Source organism: Canis aureus, chromosome 3 (genome assembly GCF_053574225.1).
Source record: "Canis aureus isolate CA01 chromosome 3, VMU_Caureus_v.1.0, whole genome shotgun sequence".
Lineage (NCBI taxonomy): Eukaryota > Metazoa > Chordata > Mammalia > Carnivora > Canidae > Canis > Canis aureus.
Window position 1 is genome coordinate 63010936 of NC_135613.1, and position 21213 is coordinate 63032148.

Consider the following 21213-nt stretch of genomic DNA (forward strand, 5'->3'; position numbering starts at 1 on the left):
CCGACGCCGCGAGGGGGCGGGGTCACGCCGGCGTCCGCGCCATCGGCGAGGGGGAGGCGGCGAGGTCCTCTGTCGGCCGTGGTGTGACCCGCGCGGCGGTCCCGCTCGGTGCCGGCCATGGAGGGCGTGCGCTGGGCCTTTTCGTGCGGCACCTGGCTGCCGAGCCGCGCAGAGTGGCTGCTGGCCGTGCGCTCCATCCAGCCCGAGGAGAAGGAGCGCATTGGCCAGTTCGTCTTTGCCCGGGACGCCAAGGCAGCCATGGTACTGGAGCGGAGGGGTGCGGAGGGCCGGGGCCGGGGCCGGGGCCGGGGTCGCGGCCGGGGCGGGGGTGGGGGTGGCGGGCGGGCCCCCTGCGGCGCCCTTTGTGCGGCGAGGCGGGCCGGCGGGCCCTGGGGGCGGAGCGGCGCCTCACGGGGCCCGGGGGCGGAGGGGGGGCTGGGGTCGCTGGGAGAGGCCTCCGCCGGCCCCTGAGCACCGGGGAAGCCCACTGGGGAAGGCGGGCCTACAGTGGAAGGGAGAAATACTTGAAGGATCTTTTACAAAAGATCATGGGCTTTGTCATTTCATACCCTTGGGCATGTTTGTGTGATGTTTTGGTGACAATGGAAGGAGTCCACGTGAAACGAGTCACGCATTGCTAATGACTGATGCTGAGTGATGGGTATATGGGATCTAGAAATGATCGGACATGTGCACAGAGATGTGGGTACAACAGGGCTGTTCTCTGACATTTCTTAAAATAGCTAAACTAGAGCCAGCCTAAATATTCGGTGATAGGGGAATCGCCCATCAGGAGGAGCATCTTGATATTATGAAATAGTATGCTACAGTTCAAAGGGCACCCACCAGACCCACATGTACAGACATAAAATAATCCCCAACACTTTTATGAAGCTTAGGCGTGGTGCAGTACTCCATGTAGTAGGATCTCGGGTATGTATCTACGTGGGAAAAAGAAGCATTTCTAAATAAACACATATTTAGATGCTTGAAGAAAAGACCAGAAGGATGCAGAATTGTTAACGTTGGTGACTTGTCGAGAGGAGGAAATTGCCAGAGGGGACTTGAACTGTTTCTTCTACCTTCTTAAAGCATTACTTAAATCTTAGTGCAGCATGTTTAGTAGTGCTTCTGTACTTTTAAACACTTAAAAATGATTTTTTTTTTTTTTTTTTTTTTTAGAAACCACAAAAATAGACTTTGTGTATTACAGGCAGGGTACCTGAATCTTGAGTAGACACCTCAATCCATACCACATGTTTTACTTACTCAACAGGCTGGTCGTCTGATGATAAGGAAATTAGTTGCAGAGAAATTGAATATCCCTTGGAATAATATTCGTTTGCAAAGAACTGCAAAGGGAAAACCAGTTCTTGCAAAAGACTCCTTGAATCCCTACCCCAATTTCAACTTTAACGTCTCTCATCAAGGGGACTATGCTGTGCTTGCTGCGGAGCCTGAGCTACAAGTTGGAATTGATGTAATGAAGACTAGTTTTCCAGGTAATGTGGCATTTCTGCAGCACTAGAGTCACCACGTGTCTTGTTTTCTCAGTTCTTATCTGTTCAGAAGTCTCAGGCCAGGAGGTGTATTCTAGATACTTAAACTTTGGAAATATGTGTTCCGTACTCAAGTGGTATATCTGAGAGCGTATAAGGGAAAAAGAGTATATTTCCCTTTTTCCTTGAATATTAGCATTCTTCTATGTAAGGGAAAGATTCTCCATGACTGAGGATGCCTGTAACACTTTGCCTAGAAGCAGAGTGAAAATACAAAGGTTTTCTGTTTGGAGTATAATATAAGACTAAATTTGAGACTCTTTTCCAAGTTTGTTAAATTTTGTAAAGAACAGTTTTTAAATAGCTGTCTGCCTTTTATTTAAATAATAGATGTTAAAACTGAAGTTGAGGAACAGTCAATTTTGAAGAGCATTCTATTCAGAAAACAATAATTATTTTGTAAGAACTCAAGTATTTTCCGAAATTTATCAGTAAGTTGTAGTTTTGCTTAAAAAATCTCAGTGGTTAAAAAAAAAAAAAAAAAAAAAAAAATCTCAGTGGTAAAGTATATTTTTGTCCTTAGGTAGAGATAACCTGTATTTATTACTATATCTAAATACAGTTCTTTGTGGCACGTTTACATTAATGAGAATGAAGAGCGAGCAATTAGTGAAATAATTAAGTTGCTTTAGAAATTTGTAGTTGGTGGCCTTAGGAACTGTTGACATTGATTGTGGGGTTGAGTGTACCCAGGCAGTTTTACTACAGCGCAGCTTCTTTTCACTGCTCTTTAGTTTTCATCATCTTACACATGTAGTGAGCACTTTCTTTGTGCTAGCACGTTTTACCAAGTGCTGTACATATATTGTCCAGTTCCATTTCCCAGCCACCCCATGATGAATGTGCTAGTGTTTGTGTAAGGAGGTCCCGAACAGGCTGAGAAGAGAACCAGCATCCTCCTAATAATTTCAGAGGGTGACTTCTGCATCTCCACTCTGTCTTCACCACAGAACCTTTTCTTCTGTTGTTCTTAGTCTGGAGTCTGAAAGGTCTATGTTAACCTCACCCCCTCCCCAGTTTCTACAGAGATCACTTAGGACTGACTGTCCATCAACACTGGTTTACTGTAGGGAAGTCTTTGTGAAACCTCTGTGGTGGCTAAGGTCTTCAGTTCTAGGCTTTCCTAAAATAAATTTCCTTCATTCCAGTAACCTGTCTCAGCTTGTAATTACGTGTCGGGATATTTAACTGTCTTTCCTGTGGTCTTTAGAAGCCACACAAGAGCAGGAACTGTGAGCTACTTCGAGGTTGCCATCCCATGTCTTAGCCCCCCCACCCCATCCCCAGTGGAGTTGGTAACTTTGTCCACTGAATATTTGTCAGATGGATGAAGCTATGCTCTCTGCTGCTACCATGAGGCTTCAGACGATGGGTGTGAGTCTCCTCACTGCTGCTGTCATGGATTCACCACCACTTCATGTTTTTCTGACCTGCCCATAAACCTTTCCATTAGAGCTCTGTTCTTTGCTCAGGAAATGTTCTTAGTAGTAATGGGGGATTCTTGACCTAAAAATCCCTGGGTAACCATCAAGGTATTTTTTTTAACCTCCTAAAATTGTTCATTACATTTAGTGTCAATATGCACGTGTGTTTTTCTCAGGAGAGAATCTGGTTTTCAGCAGGGTCATAGGAAGCTTATTCAAGGGGTGTCTGGATGGCTCAGTGGGTTAAGCATCTGGCTTCGGCTCAGGTCATGATCCCAGGGTCCTGGGGTCAGGGCCTGCATCGGGCTTCCTGCTCAGCACACAGTCTGCTTCTCTCTCTTCTTTTGCCTGCCTGCCCCCCTGGTTGTGCACTCTGTCTCTCAAATAAATAAATAAAATCTCTCTCTTTTTTTTTTTAAGATTTTATTTCTTTATTAGAGAGAGAGAGGCGCAGAGACACAGGCAGAGGGAGAAGCAGGCTCCATGCAGGGAGCCTGACGTGGGACTCGATTCCGGGACTCCAGGATCACGCCCTGGGTTGGAGGCAGCGCTAAACTGCTGAGCCACCCGAGCTGCCCAATAAATAAAATCTTAAAAAAGAAAAGCTTATTCAGAAAAGGTGAGCATGAGAAGGAGCACATATGGTTTCATAGCTTTTATTTTGTCCTTGGTCCAAAAATCAGAATTTATCTGAGAAGCCAGTGGTCCTTGCAGTGCATCAGCACAATTACACAGTGATGCATGGCTTCTCAGGTTGATACCTGCCTTGAAATTAGGCCTGTGAGACAGATTTTATTACTGGCTGGCTTCATGGACTTTGTTGGCTTATGGTCAATACTAGATACACAAGTAGTTACTAATTGAAGCTTTTAATAATTGGTAAGGTAATTGAGCAGAAATTAAAAACTCAGTTTACTATTAATTATATTTATTAGAGCTCTCCTCATGCACACCTTTTTTTGGCTGATCTTATTTGGCTAATCACTGTGTCCAGGCCTTTTTACTATACTTTCTTTCATTGCCAAAGTGCTGTTGATACATCTCTTCACATGGGGGAAGAGATATTTTCCAGTTGTCACTAGTGTTGTGATTGTCACTCATTTCTGAAGTAGGAATGCACAGTTTCATCACTGACTTCGCTCTGGAGATTTCTTTTGAATTGCCCTGCTTATCCGCATAAGTGAGGGGAGTTGCCTGGTGAGGGAGGATACAAGTTTATACTTTGTGTCGGGCAGCATTTATTAGATTGTCCACTCAGGATGAAGTCAGCGTTTGGGGTATCTCTAGGGCATGAAAGACTAGCTTTCCTATTGTTTCTTTTCCTTTTGTCGACAGGTGAGCATTGTGTAAGGACAGAGTCTTTCCTTCAAGGTAGCCATTTCTGCCTGGTGCAGATCATTGCCCTTGCTCTCCTGGTTTTGCTGATAGTGCTGTGGCGGACGGTAGGGAGAAAACTTGATGGATCTGAGGAGCTGCAGGGGTTCTTCTTCTAGTCAGATCCCCACAGGTGGGGAGATGGTTACACCTACAACTTTATTCTCTGCTAATGGAGAAAAGGACTTTACACAAAAGTAACTCGTGCATGGTTGGCACTCAGTAAACATCTATTAAATGGATGTCCAGAGAAGATGGATTATAAGATCTTGGGGACCCGAGTATAAAGCAAGGATCAGTGCAGTACCTTTCTAGTCTAGTTAAGGGACTTAACTTTTTGTAGAGGTGATTTTGTTAAACATCATTATAATTTGCTATTCTCAATTGGGAAATTGTCTTTTCCTTCATTTTCTAATTTTTATCCAACATCAAAGACTTTTGTAGTTATAAAAGAAAACATAGTTTTATAAATTGTTTAGTTTTATTCCCATATTTATAAAATAAGGTAAGATAGATTATAAAAATTATGATTGAAATTTGGGAAAAGACCAAAATTTCTCCATGATTTTACATTTTCAGGTTTCCATTTTTATTAAAAATATTGCTGGATATTAATTGGCAGGACAGAATGACTTGGTATTTTGAGATTTAATACTAATTTAATAGTTTCGAAATGACTGTCAGAGAACTGTTTTGGAACAGCTGCTTCATGAATGAAGTACAGTAAGTATAAAGAGGTGGTACTAGAAGGTTGGGAAGGTGGGAGAGTGTACTCGTCTCCTTCCATCGCACCATCCCTGTGTTACTGCAGTCCCTTCCTCATTGGTTCCCCTTTTGTCCCTACCCAGGTAGTACATTTCTCTGTGCACAGGAGACTGATCTTCAAAAACAGCTACAGTAGTTTTCTCAGAACTCTTGGGTTGGTTCTTAATAAAATCTAAGCCCCTTAATGTGACCTATGTCTTCCCATTTCTGGCTGCTCTCCATGCCCACTGCCGGTTGTTCACACTCATCTTGTGTTACCTTGAGCGTAGCCCACTTCTCCATGTCCATAGCCCTTCCTTCTGCCTGTTCCCTCCCCTCTTCTTGAGTACCTCCTTAGAAAACAGTCTCCTGACCTCATGATCTTTTCCTCAGGGCCCTTGTCATCTGCGATGATAACTTAGTTATTGGAGAAGGTCAGAGGCCATGGCTTGTTTTGTTTTTGCCGCAGTATACCTGGTACTTAGCAGGTGCTCCATAAATATTTATCACGTACAGATAATCTAGGTTTACTGAAAGCATTTGTTGAGAAATGAAAAAAATGAGTACACAACCACAATGGAAGATGTTTTTCATCTAAGATTCTAGTTGGAATATTAACTGGTCTTATCAGTGAGTTACGATTGCAAATAGTTCTTCCTCTGGGTCTTCCCCATCCATTTTTCTGCCCAGCTGCTATCTTCTTCACCTCCACTCTTCTCGGTTCAGCTCTCACTCTTGTCGCTGGTATGGTCTGTTCTGCTCTCCCTCCAGTGGAGACTGGTCTGCATTCTCCCAGACATGTGTTCTGCAGGACGTGCTGAAAGCATTTTTCTTTTTTTTTTTTTTTAAGCTTGGAGACATATTGCCTGCAAGTCGCTTAAATAAGTCCTACTTCCTTTTATACTCTGAACTCCTTACTGGAAAGCCAGGCCTTCACTGCAGAAAGGTTTCTCCCTTCCCAGTTATGGGATGGGTCTTCACTACACAGAGGATTTGAGTGAGGTTCGCAGTGTAGAACTAGTGTTTACTCAGCATTTCCTGTTTGTCACACTGTTAGAGCCTCATATGCGTTATCTTCATCTGCTTAAGCCTACCATGTAGGTATTATTTTTATTTTATAGAATAGAATGAGACAGGGGCCTGGGTGCCTCGGTCGGTTAAGCTGCCAAATCTTGATTTCTGCTCAGGTCATGATCTCAGTATTGTGAGATCAAACCCCACATTGGTCTCTGAACTTAGTGGGGAGTCTGCAGGAGATTCTCTTCCCTCTGCCCCCCTGCTTGTGCATGTGCTCACACACTTTCTCTCAAATGAATAAGTAAATCTTTAAAAAAAAAAATAGAATGAGACTCTGGCCTAAAGTGACAGCTCAGAAGTAGAGGATCACTGGATTTGTACCCATGATACAAAGACCACATATTTATTCACTGCACTCTGATATATGGCTTCTCAGTACTAGATTTTATTGGTACCTGTTTAAGGATTTGCAAGTACAAAAATACATGAAAAATTCTATGGAAGTGGGTTAAATGAATTTAAAGTTCTTCTGGAGGAACTGTGTCTTAAGAGTATGAAAAATACAGCGAAGGGGGCTGGCTTTACCATTCTCTGCAAGTATGTTAGGCATTTTAATTAGGCATTGTAGACAAAGCACAGTGTTAGGAAAAGTATATACAACGAAGAGAGTTAAGAGTTAGAGCCCAGTATTTATATAAACCAGTTCAGTGGATAATGATCATTTATTAAATGGTACATTACTTTAATCACTAGAGTAATAACTTAATGACTCTTTGAATTTTTTTGTATAAACTACTTATCATTACTTTCTAATCATTGTATAAAAGATCTTTGTATATTATGGATATTAACAGTTTGACCAAATTTGTTGGATTTTTTTTCCCATTCTATTATACGTTTATCTTTTAAATTTAGTTATATTTTTGGCCATGTGAATTTTATTTTTTAATTAAATACATCTATCTTTTCCTTGATAAATTCTGGATTCTGTTTTCTTTGGAGAAAATGTTTAAATTGATGAGTCTATTAGATTTTGTTCTAAAATTGTAACTTTATTTTCACACTTAAATCTTTCATTCCTCTAGATTTGTGTGTGTATTTTGTTTTCTGTCCTAATGGTGAACAATTCCACCACCACCAGCACTGGGTAGATAAGGCATAAACCTGGGAAGTGCCTAGAATTAATTATTAATTACCTAATAAACGTTCGCTCTAAGACACTTGTGCTGGTTGTTGTTAAATGTATAGAATGGTGGTCAGGATGCTTCTTAAAAATGCAGATTTCTTGAAACCACCCCACACCTGCTGGGACAGAATTTCTGAGACTGCAGCCAGGATTCTGTATTTAAACATTAAACAGTTTGTCAGGTGAGAGTGGTGGACAAATTAATGTTTGGGAAACACTGTGTTAGATATAATTTACAGAGCCAACAAGGAGAAAGACCCTAACACATCCACTTTTCTTAATGACTGAACTCACTAGAAAGCCATCAGATCCTGTCTTACACTGTACAGCAGGATTAGAGCTAGGTTTTCATAACAATGACTAGTGCACAGTGGAAGTGTCTACTTTGTTAGACTTCTGGAGCGAGGATTCCTGTGAAGCTTAGAAAGGTGAGAAGAAACCCCAAAGTTAGCAGATGTGATTGATCTCACATTAAGTCTTCTCTCTCACAAGGGACATTTGTAGCAAGCATGGTGGACAGAGGTTAATACTGTTACTCTATAAAATGCTTGTAAGTATTGATGGGAAAAGCACTTGGGACTCACTTGGTGAATGGACCAGGGACTTGGTTCACGGCAGCAGGAGCTTCAACGACAAGGTCAGAGCGTCAGTCTGCGGGGAGCTGAATAGTTCTGGGCACGTGACGTGTGCTCCTTAGTTCTGCAGCTTTAGAAACCCCACAGAGATGTTAAGTAAACACCAGCACAGAGGGATGGAGCCTGGATATACACATTTATCTTCTGGACTGGCACTGAAGCTCTGAAGAGCGGAGGAGTGTATGTGCACGCGCAAGGTAGGGTGTGAGCACGTGCATCCATTCCCAGGGCTCCTGGCAGAGCACTACAGATTCCAGTGTCTTAAAACAACAGAAATTTCTCATGCTCTGAAAGCTACAGGTCAGTCAGCGTGTTGACGAGGCCATGCTCCCTCTCATCGTCTCCTCTATTCCGGGAAGTACCCTTTGTGGCCTCTTTCTGATCCCCTGGCAGTGGTTGGCAGTCCTTGGCTTGTAGCTGCATCACTCTGGCTTTACCTTTTTTCTTGTATTTTCTCTGTGTGCTTTGTGCTTCTCCTTAGGAGGACACCAGTCATTGGCCATAGAGCCTCCTCCAGTGTGACTCATCTAGACTTGATTACATTTGCACGCTGCACATTTCCTAGGTTCTGGGTGGGCCGGGATTTCGGGAGGCACTGTTCAGTACAGTCCATCCTCTGCCTACCCTGTCCCCATTTCTATCCTTCCCATATACAAAACGAATTAATCCCTTCCCCGCCTCTCCAAGTCCTGCCCTATTCCAGCATAGAATTCCAAAATTTCTTCTGAGTATCATCAACTCAGAAAGTTCCCAATCTCATCCTGTGAATGGTCTAACTCAGGGAGAGGTGAGGCTGACTAGGCTCCCCACTGAGGCAGAATTTCCCCTTCCTTCAGTTAACCTGTTAAACCAGAAAACAAACCAGCTCCTCGTGTAACACCCTTGAACTGGCATAGGATAGACATTCCCATTTCAAAAGGGAGAAGTTGGAAGAAAAAAGGGAAAACATGGGTCCCACACAAGTTTGAAGTCCAGCAGGGCAAATTACCTAAGATTTCAAGGCCTGAGAATAGTCCTGGGTGTCTACACCCTGCCTTCAGGGTCCTTCCGTTTCCTCGAAGGACAACACGTTGACAGCTGAGGAGTCCTGTCCTCGCTCTGTAGGCCCATGTGTTGACATGTGTATGTTGAGAAGTGAGCATTTATGTAAACATGAAGAGCAGCTCGCGCTCAGGACGGCCCGTGTGTGGGGTTCCCAGCCTAGGTCGTGCACTTCTGTCAGTGTGCTGAGGGCCTGCAGAGCTGCTTTGTTGGGAGGGTCCTAGAGGCTTTGTGCATTCACTGGTGAAGCCCACTGTGAGTAGCTGAGACAAGTTTGCTTTATTTGGGGTTTGTATCTGGATAAATTCTCAAGTGAGCTGGTAAATCTTAGGTTATTGTGTACATACTAAATTTTGGAAATCTGTCCCTTCCCATAGAAGTGGGGATGTATGTAATCCAGTATTTAGAAAATGACACTACTAGAATTTCTAATATGACTTCCTGTCAAAAGTTCAATGTTGTTATTTTGAAGTGCGTTCAATGGACATTGCTCAGCACCCCCCCTAAAATCACGGATCCTTTTTCTTTAAGGAAGAAAGGTGAACTGCACCTGCAATGTTGGTATAGATACACATGGTGACTTTGTTTGGAGGCCGGATTGATGCAGGTGGGCTTTGAGGTTCTTGCATTAGTAGGATTTTTTTTTTTTCCCAGAGGCTTGCAGTAGCAGCTAGAGGCATTTACTGTAAGTTATTTCGTTGTGGGTCATTACTATATGTTTCATGAACTTCCCAGTTGCTCTGTGGTCATGATTAGTTGATCATTGTGGACACTTAGTTAATATATACTGCTTTTCCTAAAGATTAAGCTATGGGGGGGTGGAGGGGGAGGGACCTTGTTTCTGTAAACTTGGTTAGTCTAGAATGATAGAAGTTTTGAGTCATTTTATCTCTCTCACTATATATTGTTAGTTCTCAAACATATAGTAGGATGATTAAATCAAAGACTGTATTAGGATTTTCCAGATCATATGGCTGATAATTGTGCTTACTTCAGATAGTTTGAGGGACAGATGTGTTCTGGTATTTCCTAGTGGTATTTTTTTTCCTTTAAGTTCTAGTGTCCTAGATACAAACTGTATCTAACAGACTTCATCCACTGTGTATTTCCACTGTGGTGCCACACTGTGGCGCTGTCGTGCTTTGGCTGAATAGTCACAAACTCCTTTCTGTCAAATCTCTTATTTTGAGGAATGCATAAGATGCTCTCAAAGTATATGAAAACACACTCATTGGATACTGTTTTAGCTGTGTATAATCAGTTTGTGATTGCTTTCAGTGATTGTGCTAGATTGCTTTTTATGTTAATCAGTTACTTTTTTATTAGCATGCATATTTAAATTTTTTTCCTTGATTGCCCCATTTTATTTAAAAAATCAGAGGGCTTTTTGAAGGTTATGAAGAAGCCAACAAAATGAGACTATACATGACAATAGGCATGTATTTTTTAAGTATGGCTTTTTGGGTAGTGTTCTATTGAAGCTACAGTTTACTAAAAATATGCAATACTGTCTTCCAAATCCAAGGTAACTTTTTCACCATTGTTACTGTTCTGTGCCAGAATCTGTTCAAGAGGAAAAAGTTTATGATTTCTGTAGATACGGTCCTCCCAGGACTTGAAGTCTGCAGGTTTACTTTTGTCACTTTTGCAAGCCTGCTGTCTTTGGTGTGTTTTCTCAAGCCAGCATGTGCTAGTTTGCTTGCTTTTTGTTAAAAGTTTTAATCAGGGGAATAAAGGAAGGTATTGGGGAGGAAGAGGTCCATGGCTTGAGGAAGAATCCCTTACCCCAGGACTCCAAGATCATTTTAGTATTTCAGTGCTGTTACGTGAAATGACTTTATAGCTTTACTGGACTACTTTCAGGAAATACTAGTCTTTTAACAATATGAGTAGATACAAACAGCAAATATTAGTTGAATTCATAGAATATATTGAAATGTATTCTTGAGAAGAATGAAGTACCAGGGAGCAGAAAGATCAATTAAATGAGCTCGATGAACCTGAAAGTAAATGAGAGTGTTTGTCTTGATCTGTAAGGGACCACATATCACTCATTGTAGGGTCATCAGAAATATTTCCTGGCTAAACAAGAAGAGACTCTTGACTCTGTTAAAGTGGGAATGGTAGGGGAATCATGAACAGTTGTGTGGAAGGACCTGACTTTTAATATTTTCAATAAATAATTGAAATAAATAACATTTAAGTATTCAATAAATAAATTTAATATTTATTGACAGTACTTTGGGAATAGTACTTGGTTCCTGTAGGAGAAATCGTAAACTGTCTTTGGAGATGAGAACCAGCTCTGTTCTGCTCATCATGATATCCCTAGCGTCTAGCACTTGGGTGTTTTCAGAGTGAATGATCATCATAGGAGCCCTAATTGTTGAATCCTTGTGGGGTGAGTGGGCGATAAAGTGCCAATAAAACATTAAGTAGAGGGATTTGGCATCTTTTTTCTCCAGAGAAGCTTCTAATGCCCATATTACAATGTGGTGGAGGCTGTCACATCAAGCGTTGTAATCGATCAGTTGGAGCGTCAGATTTTAGAGCTAGGTATTTCGGAAATGGTAGACAAACTGTGTTAACACAGTCTGCAGAAGGAATACCTTAGGAGATTGTCTTCCTGGAAAATAATGTGATCGTGAGTGAAGGACCTAGGACAGTAGGGCATTAGGAAGTAACTTAACCACATAATAGTTAAGTTCATTTATTCATATAGTAAACATTTGCGATTCATCTCCCTTGGGCTATGGAGGCTGATGGTGTGTGAGGCCAGGAACCAGGACTAATCAGTTTGTAACTGTTTTAGGCATGTTTGTGTAACATTCATACATAATCTGCATATTTGTAGAGTAAATAAATGAATAACAGTAGAAATGTCTTTCTCGGTGGTAAAGATAGAAAAACTACATAGTTCTATTTTGGAAAAATGTAATACGAAAAGCATATCTTGTAATTTTAGTTTGCATCTTAGCTCTTAATTCTGAGAATTGGATCTTTGAGTTCTTTTGTTATTTCTGTTTAGAATGCTCTGTAATACTTGGTCTACATAGAACTGGGTGTCATTATTTTTAAAATGAGCTTATTTCACGGGAGCATCCCCAAAAAGACAAAATAAAAGCTGTTTTTATTTGGAGATGTCAAATTAGAAAACATGTTGAGAGACCATTATTTTGAAGGAAATAAGCATATGTTAATTTTCCAAAGTGGTGACTTAGAATAAAAACAAAAGAATAATCCTCAGCTTTTTTTTTTAACCTGTTCTCAGAAACTTATAATAAAGAAATTGCTGTTTTTCTTTTTTTCTTTTCAATACCAAAGTAAAAGTGTAAGCCCCAAAGGATATCTATTTTAAGAGTGTTTGTTGTGGATTTCTGAAACTCTACCACATATAGGAAGTTTTCTCTTAGTTACATAGAATTTATACCACATTTGGTTGCTAAATTGTATCAGATTTTTGGAAGGTATCTGTTGATATAACCGTGTGTGGGTTTTTTTCCTTAATTATTTAATAAGCTGCAGAATTTCACAGCTTCTATTGTGCTCCTTTTTCTGGGCTACCTGCTGTTGGTCACTGTGTATTATTTTAATTCCCAGCTTTGATTTGCTGACATTTTGTTAAGGATTATTGTGATTATATTCAAAAGTAAGGTTGGCTTGTAGCTTTTACTCTACTCTTAACAGTTCTGGTGATAGAATAGCTATTTTTAATTCTGTATTTCCTCAATCGGCAGGTCGTGGTTCAATTCCAGAATTCTTCCATATTATGAAAAGAAAGTTTACCAATAAAGAATGGGAAACAATCAGAAGCTTTAAGGATGAATGGACTCAACTGGATATGTTTTACAGGAATTGGGTATAATTTCTTTCAAATTTTGAGAGTAAAAGTCTATGGTGATCCATTACCTTCACTAAAAATGGGAGCAAAAGTCCTTTGGTCACCCAGTAGTTCCTAGAGTGTTTGAAGTAAATGGCTGATTACTTGGGAGCTTAATGATTTTTGTGCATCGTTGTTATGTCATAATGCCATTTAAGAAAATCAAACGTATAATCAGTGTTCAGTTAGAAAATACTTGGCTAAAGCTAAAGCAAGATCTTTTATTTATCACTGTTTACAAATAATGGTTAATGTTTTTGTTTTCAAAGGAACTCCTGTACATGACGCCCAATTTAACAAACACTAATATAATGTTTACTGCATGCCAGGAGACATGTGCTTTTCATAAGTTAAGCAATTAACTATCATGACAGTGCTGTAAGGAGGTCTGGTTAGGATCATGTTACATGTGACACAATGGAGGCACCAGGAGATTAAATGATTGACCTTAACATTGCACATCTGGCTTTACTCTGTGCTACTATAAGCATAAAAATAGTAATAGTTTTTTTAAGATTTTATTTATTTGAGAGAGAGAGTGCATGCATGAGAGAGAACATGAGCAGGGGGAGGGGCAGAGGGAGAGGGAGAGACCAGACTCCCTACTGAGCAGGGAGCCCAACACCACATGAGGGGCTTCACCGGGGACTCCGGGATCATGATCTGAGCTGAGAGCAGTCATTAACTGACTAACCCTTCCGGGCACCCCAAAAATAATATATAGCTCTAATGTAGCACAGAATTAAAGATCCAGTTGCTTTGGGCCTGTTTATGGAAAGTTTCACCTGCTGAATGCTCTAACAAGAGAAAAAAAAATCTCTATTTTAGGCACTGAAAGAAAGCTTCATAAAAGCCATTGGTGTTGGACTAGGCTTTGAATTGCAAAGGCTTGAATTTGATATATCCCCATTAAATCTGGATATCGGCCAAGTTTATAAGGAAACACGTTTGTTCCTGGATGGGGAAGAAGAAAAAGAATGGGCATTTGAAGTAAGAAATTTATCACATTTATTATAAGAATTTGCTTATTTTGTGCAAATCTGATATTTGTTTGGGGAGGCTGGTGGTTGAAACTAGGTACAACTGGAATCCACTGTGGGTGCTTGGAAGGTGAGATTGGGGATACTGTGAAAGCATGTAACTTTAAGCTGATCCTTGAAAGAGAAGTCTTAGTGAGTTAAGTCATATGGGAAGGGAAAAGTGGCCCTGGCATAGAAAGTGCTTTTTTTTGTATGAATAGCCAAAGGAAGCCACTTTGTACCATGAGGAGGGGATTTGAGAGAGAGTCCAGCTTAGACTACTAAGATCATGTAAGCATTATTGGCCGGGTTAAAGATTTTGTCTCTTTCTATATTTGGTTTCTGTCACTAGCAGTTCTTGGTTGCTAGAGGGAGAAACCCACCACAACTCATTTAAGCCAAAAATACAGTATTATAGGCTGTTAGAGTGATTCATATAACCAGGCCTAGAAATAGCTGAAATTCGGAACTAGAAAACTCAGAAATCTCTTATCTTTTACTTTTTACTTTCAATATGACCTGGCTCAGTTTCTTAGAGACCGAAAATTCTAGCTTGGACATGATCAAGAATAAGAATCCATTACTTATTGTAACAGATGCAAAGGACTTTCTACTGAATATTGTATCTCACACCTGGAAAAATAATGCCTTAAAAAAAATATGAAATCTTACGTCAAGAGGAATGTCATCTTTTATAGGATCTCTGTTTCTATAACAGTTGCTGAGGAAGTTCACCACCAAGGCGTTCCAAATAATGAGGCTGGATGAAATAGAAATTATTTACATTGAAAGGAAAGTGGTTAAAGAAGTAGATATGTGTTAATATTTAGGACAGATACACTTTTCAGTACTTTGCCATTGGAAAAAAATTATAAAATTTGAATGTCTTAAGTTAGTTTTGTCTTTGTTTGTAAGATAGGCTGCATATGAAAATAACATGCAATCACTGAAGCAGGTTAATCTTTGTAATTTAATGCTAAACTATCTCCTAAAAAGGTAAAATGTTCTTGTTCCCTTTTGGTTTGTTGGAGATTATAGGGAACTTCTGGTATTCACAGTAATTTTATGGATAAAATGTATAAGCTTAGGAAAGTCTTGAAAATTTAGAAAGTCTTGGAAGTTAAATCTTAAATTTAGTAGCCCTGAATGAACAATCATTTCAGTAGGTAGTTAAGTTGTTGGTTTCATTTTTTGTTTCAACTAATATTTATTATATGTATTGTCCTCGGCAGAAAGGACTTAGGACAGAGTGCCTCATCTCCTAGAGCTTCCATTCCATAGAGGTCTGTTGAGTATGAAGTGTTGTAACTGAGTCATTCATGTAAAGTGGTTTCTTTCCATTTGCTGTGTCACATTTCCTATTTACATGATGCTGATGAGGTCTGAGTAGATATGATGAAGCTTTATTTTGAGTCATTCTCTCTGAATTGTGGCTTTTAATGAGCTATGTGGGTAGGCTGAGCAGGGTGTCCTGGCATTTCATGGACGAGTGGAATGAAAACTAGTAGTTGTTCAGTTAACTTGGGATACTCCCCTTAGATACAGACACCACAGAATTCATGATATAAGTGGTTTTGTAAAAGTGGTTACAGCCTAAACATGTCTGTGTTACAATGTGTGCATTATCAGTATATTCAGTATGAAGAATGGAAGACCACAAAAAGGGTAATTTTGTTTATAGTAATAAATATCGTGAGCTTGCTCTAGTCAAAGTGAAAATACATTTGGCCTGTTAAATCTTCTGACACTTAGCTAGTTACGATTTTTCTTTTTTAATTTGGATATCTTAAGGTGGGAAGATATGAAGAGGATACTGTTTCTGAGTTGTAGTTTCCTATTTCAAACTGATATCTTAGGGAGGAATGCTTTACTACGGTGGCTTTTCATTGGAAATTTTAATAGTGTGGGTGGTTTTAATATTTTATAAAGACCTAGAGGTAATGGCCCCAATATGTATTCTAAGTCCCATCCCCATTGTTTCAGACCTAAGGGAAAACAACACTATATGTTCTGTGAGTTTCCGCAGTTTCCATGGGCTGTACATACTCTGTAGTTAATGAAATGCTTATAAGCTAGGGTTGCAGCCTTTTTTTTTTTTTTTTTTTTTTTTTTACATATAAACTTTTAAGTACGTACAAAATAAATATCACTAGTGAGGGCAGGTGACTCTAAATGTGCCACTAGACAGGACAACTCCACCTAGGTTGTTTTCTGGTTGAAAATGCATAATCTAAGTTTAATCATTAAGAAACATCAGACCAAAAATGAGTAATGTTCTATTAATAAAAGGGGATAGTGGGGCCTATATTTTTAAATATTATTGTCATAAAAGACATCAAGGCTAGCAAGACAGGACAGCTGGAAGCTAGCTGTATTTGACCCTCAACGGGTTCTGGTACCAAGAAGTGGGAAGGCTGTAAGGGACAGTATTGGATTAATTCACAAAAAGTGGAATACAGGTAGTAGATATAAGTATTCCTTCGATGTAAATTTACTGAAGCTGTTAACTCGTGTGGTTATATAAGAGAATACCTGGAATAGGAAGTACATATTGAAGTATTGACAAGTAAGAGACCATAAGAGACCACGATCTAGGTGACGTAGGTGAGGTGGGACTATGTATGTTTGTGTGTGTATATAGAGATGGAAAGGAGATTTAAAAATATAAACAGAAGTACATCTCAGTTTGCACTTTTAATAATGTTATTAACCATCTTTTATTTCTCAGGAAAGCAAAATAGATGAGCACCATTTTGTTGCAGTGGCTCTTAGAAAACCGGATGGATCTAGACAACAGGGTGTAAGATTTCTCTTACTTGTTACTAAAAAGCATGAATCAATGTTGAGTTTGTTCTTTATTGATGGAAACAATCACTTTGGTTTCTATCAGATTAGAAGTGTTTGTTTAAGATTATAGATTTAGAAGTGTTTTTCATTATCAAATCCTTAAGATCATCTGGGGTTTCACAGATTTTTTTTAAAAGCGTGTTACCTATTTCTTCACAATCCAGAATATTACAAAGGAGAAATTTTGGTAGTATTTTCTTACCACTTATATTTCAGCAGAAGTTCAAGATAACTTCTTTGAAGTTCACAATGTCTTTGTCATCTTCTCAGTGGTTTATTTCCCAGTGAACTGGGGCTGTGTGGGATGTTGAGTAATGGCATTATCTGGCAGGTTGAATGCCTACCCCCTTCATCATAATCTTCCAAATTATTCCCAAGGTTCCAGGCTCAGACGTGTGAGAGAACGTGTGTCGTGTTGTGACAGAACATGGGTCTCTGTTCTTCCCATCAGCCTGTGTTTGCTTTCTTCTGCTCTTAATTGCTATGTGAAGAAATTAAACAAACACCCTTTGGGTCAAGGACCCTCAGCCTCCATATCCATAGTTGTGATTCTGCAGAAGTACTATTTTAAGAATCCTGGTAGTGTTAGGAGACTCGAAGCTGCATGCATGTCTCTGTTTACAGGGAACCCACGTCAGGCACCAGAGCACGACCAGTATGTGTGTGTCATTACCTCCAGCACAGTAACTCTGCACGCACCCTGCTTCTGATAAATCAGAGGATTTAGTCTTCATAGCTTAGCTAAAGGGGCGGCTTGTTAAAGTTGGGCCTCTTAACCTGAAGTTGTTGTGGAGCAGGTTTTCTGTCCTACTGCGAAAGTGTCCTCCTCACACTGCGGGGGTGGGAGGGGGTGTCTGTAGGCTGTCACTTGGGTACTTGCACTGCCTCCTTATGGTCTCCCTGGGGAGAGCCCCTTCAGGCAGCATTGATGTAGTGGGAAAAGGACGGGAGGACTGGCCAGCACACCTGGCTTCCAGCCCACGTCTGCCATTTTAACCTGTGGTGAACTGGCATGGAGTGCTGGATCTTCTTGAGTTTCAGTTTCTCCATCCACAAAATTAAGATGAGGTAAACCCATCAGCATGGTCATGAGTCATAAGTCATATGAAGTGGGTCCACATAACAACTGGACCTTGTTATAGCACAGCATGAAATGCAAATACTCCCTCTACCAGAGTAGATCAAGTAGTAAAGAGGGTCTACATTGGGTTGTTGTGAATCTCTATTTGAGAACATGATGCATAGTTTAGATAGAGTGTTGAATGAGTCCTTTCCTGTAGAGGTGCTGCGTCCGCATCTCTCGTTCTTAGGGAACTTTATCACATCTACCCTCCAGAGTGTTCTCAGAACTTTGCATTGTGGCCCTCCTCATCGGAAAAACCTAACTGTTTATTAAAAGTCACATATTAAAAAAAAAAAAGTCACATATTTTGTGGATCCTTTTAACTCATCTATCAGTATTTTTGGATGTGTGGCTCAGAAATCTACATTTGAAACAAATACCTTGGGTTATATACCAAAAAAGTTTAAGAATTAGGGTATTTCTTACTTTTCTTACCTTGTTATATTGGCAACACTGACATGAGTGATTAACAGTTCTCTAGAAATTCCACTATGTTGTAGTTTAAAATTACTGACCTCTAATAATTTGGTCTTATTTCTCCTTTTCCTAATAATGAGATTGTAAGATATTAACATGAAGTAAAACAACGAAGTAATCTATTCTTTTCCGTTTTAGGTTCCACCTCAAGATGATTCTAAACCAACTCAGAGGCAGTTTACTATTCTCACCTTTAATGATTTAATATCATCTGCTGTTCCTATGACCCCTGAAGATCCTTCATTTTGGGACTGTTTTTGCTTCACAGAAGAAATTCCAATACGAAATGGTACAAAGTCATGATAGGATTCCCTGAGTAACAAAGGAAAATGAAAACTATTTGTAATCTTCTGTATTCACTAAAAAATAAATGCCTGATAGTATCAAATTTTATTTCAAAAACCAGTTTTTAAAGAACAACTTTTCCTATTAGAAACAGCAAGCTGTCAGTTCAGGATAGCTCACTAGGATATGTGTTTCCTCTTCTTTTCCCCCAAATTGCACTGGATTGACAAGGAGTAGAAAAGGTAGCAGAATCCTAAAGTGATAAGTGCTTGTTGTAGAAAAGAATAGAAAATACAAATAGGCAAGAAGGAAACATTTAAATTCTTACCTTTCTGCGATCATGATTCCTAAAACCTGAAGTATCTTTCGAGCCCTCCTTCTAGGCAAATAAATCCATATCGGTACACCATTTTTTTTTTTTTTTAATGGAAACATGGTGGTGTATCTTCTTTTTATTGTCTTAACTGCACATCTTCTGGTCATCATCAATAATTTGTGGCATAACCGGCAGGCACTAGAGGCTTCTGCTGTATAGTTCATATCAGGATGCTTTTGACCAGAGGTAATTGTGTCCAAATACAATGAACTTGAGTAGCCAGGAGCACGTCTCACCTGACGTCACACAGTGCAGAGGTGCCCTCGAGGACACTTGCTTGGACCAGAGGTAACCGTGTCCAAATACAATGAACTTGATTGAGTAGCTGGGGGCATGTCTTACCTCCCCTCACACAGTGCAGAGGAGACCTCCAGGACACTTGCTCTGCTTGAGCCTCAGTTTGTTGGTTTTGCCTTCGGCTTCTCTCCCTCATCGTAAGAGCTGCTCTTGTAACTTCAGCTTCAGGCCTTCGTAGATTAGTATCTAACAGGCAGCTGAGGCCATTTCACCTCCCATGTCTCATTGTGTCAGGGAAGAGGGCTTGCCCAAATCCCGGCATTTCCCCTGACTTCCTGTTGATTCAGATCTCTGAGAAAGCTGTCATCCCGTCCCACATTGTGCACCTCTGTGAGAAGTGGACTCTGGGTAAGGGGGAGGCCGAGGGGTGGGGGCAGGGTGGCGAGCAACCGTGGTGTGGTGGTCGGGGGCATTTATCCTGCTGCCTGAGGCCTAAGTCAGGTGTGCTGTGGCCCACAGACTATCTCCGGGTTGGGCTTTCTGTCTGCACTTTAACTACCAGCAGTGGTGCATGGATGATGGTCCTGTAACCACGTTGTGAGTTCCATGCTTATTTGAGGCCGTAAGAAAGCTTCTACAAGTGGCCCACAAGGCTTGAGCATTTTTAGAGCTCTGTGAGTATTGCCAGATGACTCCAGCAAGGCCCCACACCTTATTACATGTCCGGTTGTTGTGTGTGTGACACCCCCCCTCCTGCCCCCTCTCCCATACACATTCTCCCTGGTCAGCTGTAGATACTATCCCTTTTAAAATTTAATCTTTGCCAATATAAGTGAAAAATGGGATCTTATTTTTTTAATTTGTATTTCTTTAATTACAAATGAGATTGATACATTGGTGGTGCTTTGGGCTGTTTTTATTCCTTTCTTATGAACCACTTTTTGTTGTCTTTGTCTGTTTTAATTTAGCAAATAGGACTTAGAGTGGGAACATAATATATAAGATGCCAAGACCATCATGTCAATGGCAAATCTCTCATATGGCTGTAGTGCATGTCTTGGGGAGTTAAAGTCTTGTTACTGTTAAATATCAAGAAGTGAAATAATTTCATTGTTTTGTTACTAAAATTAAAAATTGTGTGTAAATTGTATAAAGTTAGATACTTCGTAAAAGAAAAATTGGAATGTTTTGTAATTTTTTATTTTATTAAGCATGCCCAAATATCCCACGCGTAGTAGATAATGTGTTTTTAAAAGATCAAGTAGCATCTAACACAGGAAACGTTATTCCCAGCATGAATGTAATGGTGATATGAAAATCTGTCATTTGTCTTGTCATGATAATAAAGCTGTTACCTTTAGTGAATTTTTATGAGCCAGGCACTGTGCTAGATTCATGCTTTGTTTTTCTGTTTTTTTAAAGTTACACATAGTTTATAGAGTCAAACATTTGTAGGTTTGTTTTCTGAGTAAAAAATACCACCACCTTGACCTCACCCCTATGTCCTACCCCCAGGGCAAGCTTTCTTTGTTATCCATTATGATACCTTCCAGTAAGTGTGCTTACATTCCTTTTACTTAATGTTTCAATAGTAGGTGTTCTTTTCATTCCTAGTGTCTGGTCTGCTTCCCATCCACTGGATGCTTCCTTCCTGTCCTCCTTTTGGCCCAGCAGGCCTGTATTGTAATTTGGTGCTTTCATTGCTGACAGACTCAGTGTTTGCACTGTGAAGATGATGGAATGCTTTGCACAGCCCAGTGATGTTCTCTTTATGCTCTCCATACAGGATTCTTAGTTCATGAGTTAATGGTTGGCTCTATACTTGGTACAAATGTGACCCCATACTCTGCTGGGTGTATGAATATCCTCTCTGTATGTGTAGATATGTCAGTACGACCAGTTCTTTTTTTCATTTCATTTCTGGGGCAATCTGTTTTGTCCAGTCTGGATTTAGTTCCTTCTGTGGCTGTGACACCTGTCATCCTGAAA

The 21213-nt window shown here is 40.2% G+C and overlaps 1 protein-coding gene across 1 annotated transcript; it reads left to right on the plus strand.

Annotated features, from left to right (window-relative positions):
- The first annotated feature begins 26 nt into the window (after positions 1-26).
- On the plus strand, positions 27-20589 carry AASDHPPT (aminoadipate-semialdehyde dehydrogenase-phosphopantetheinyl transferase). Its single transcript, XM_077893308.1, has 6 exons — positions 27-261; positions 1277-1502; positions 12718-12839; positions 13689-13850; positions 16608-16679; positions 18465-20589. The coding sequence occupies exons 1-6, from the start codon at positions 118-120 to the stop codon at positions 18627-18629; spliced, it is 891 nt and encodes a 296-aa protein (XP_077749434.1). The 5' UTR covers positions 27-117; the 3' UTR covers positions 18630-20589.
- The last annotated feature ends 624 nt before the right edge of the window (positions 20590-21213 follow it).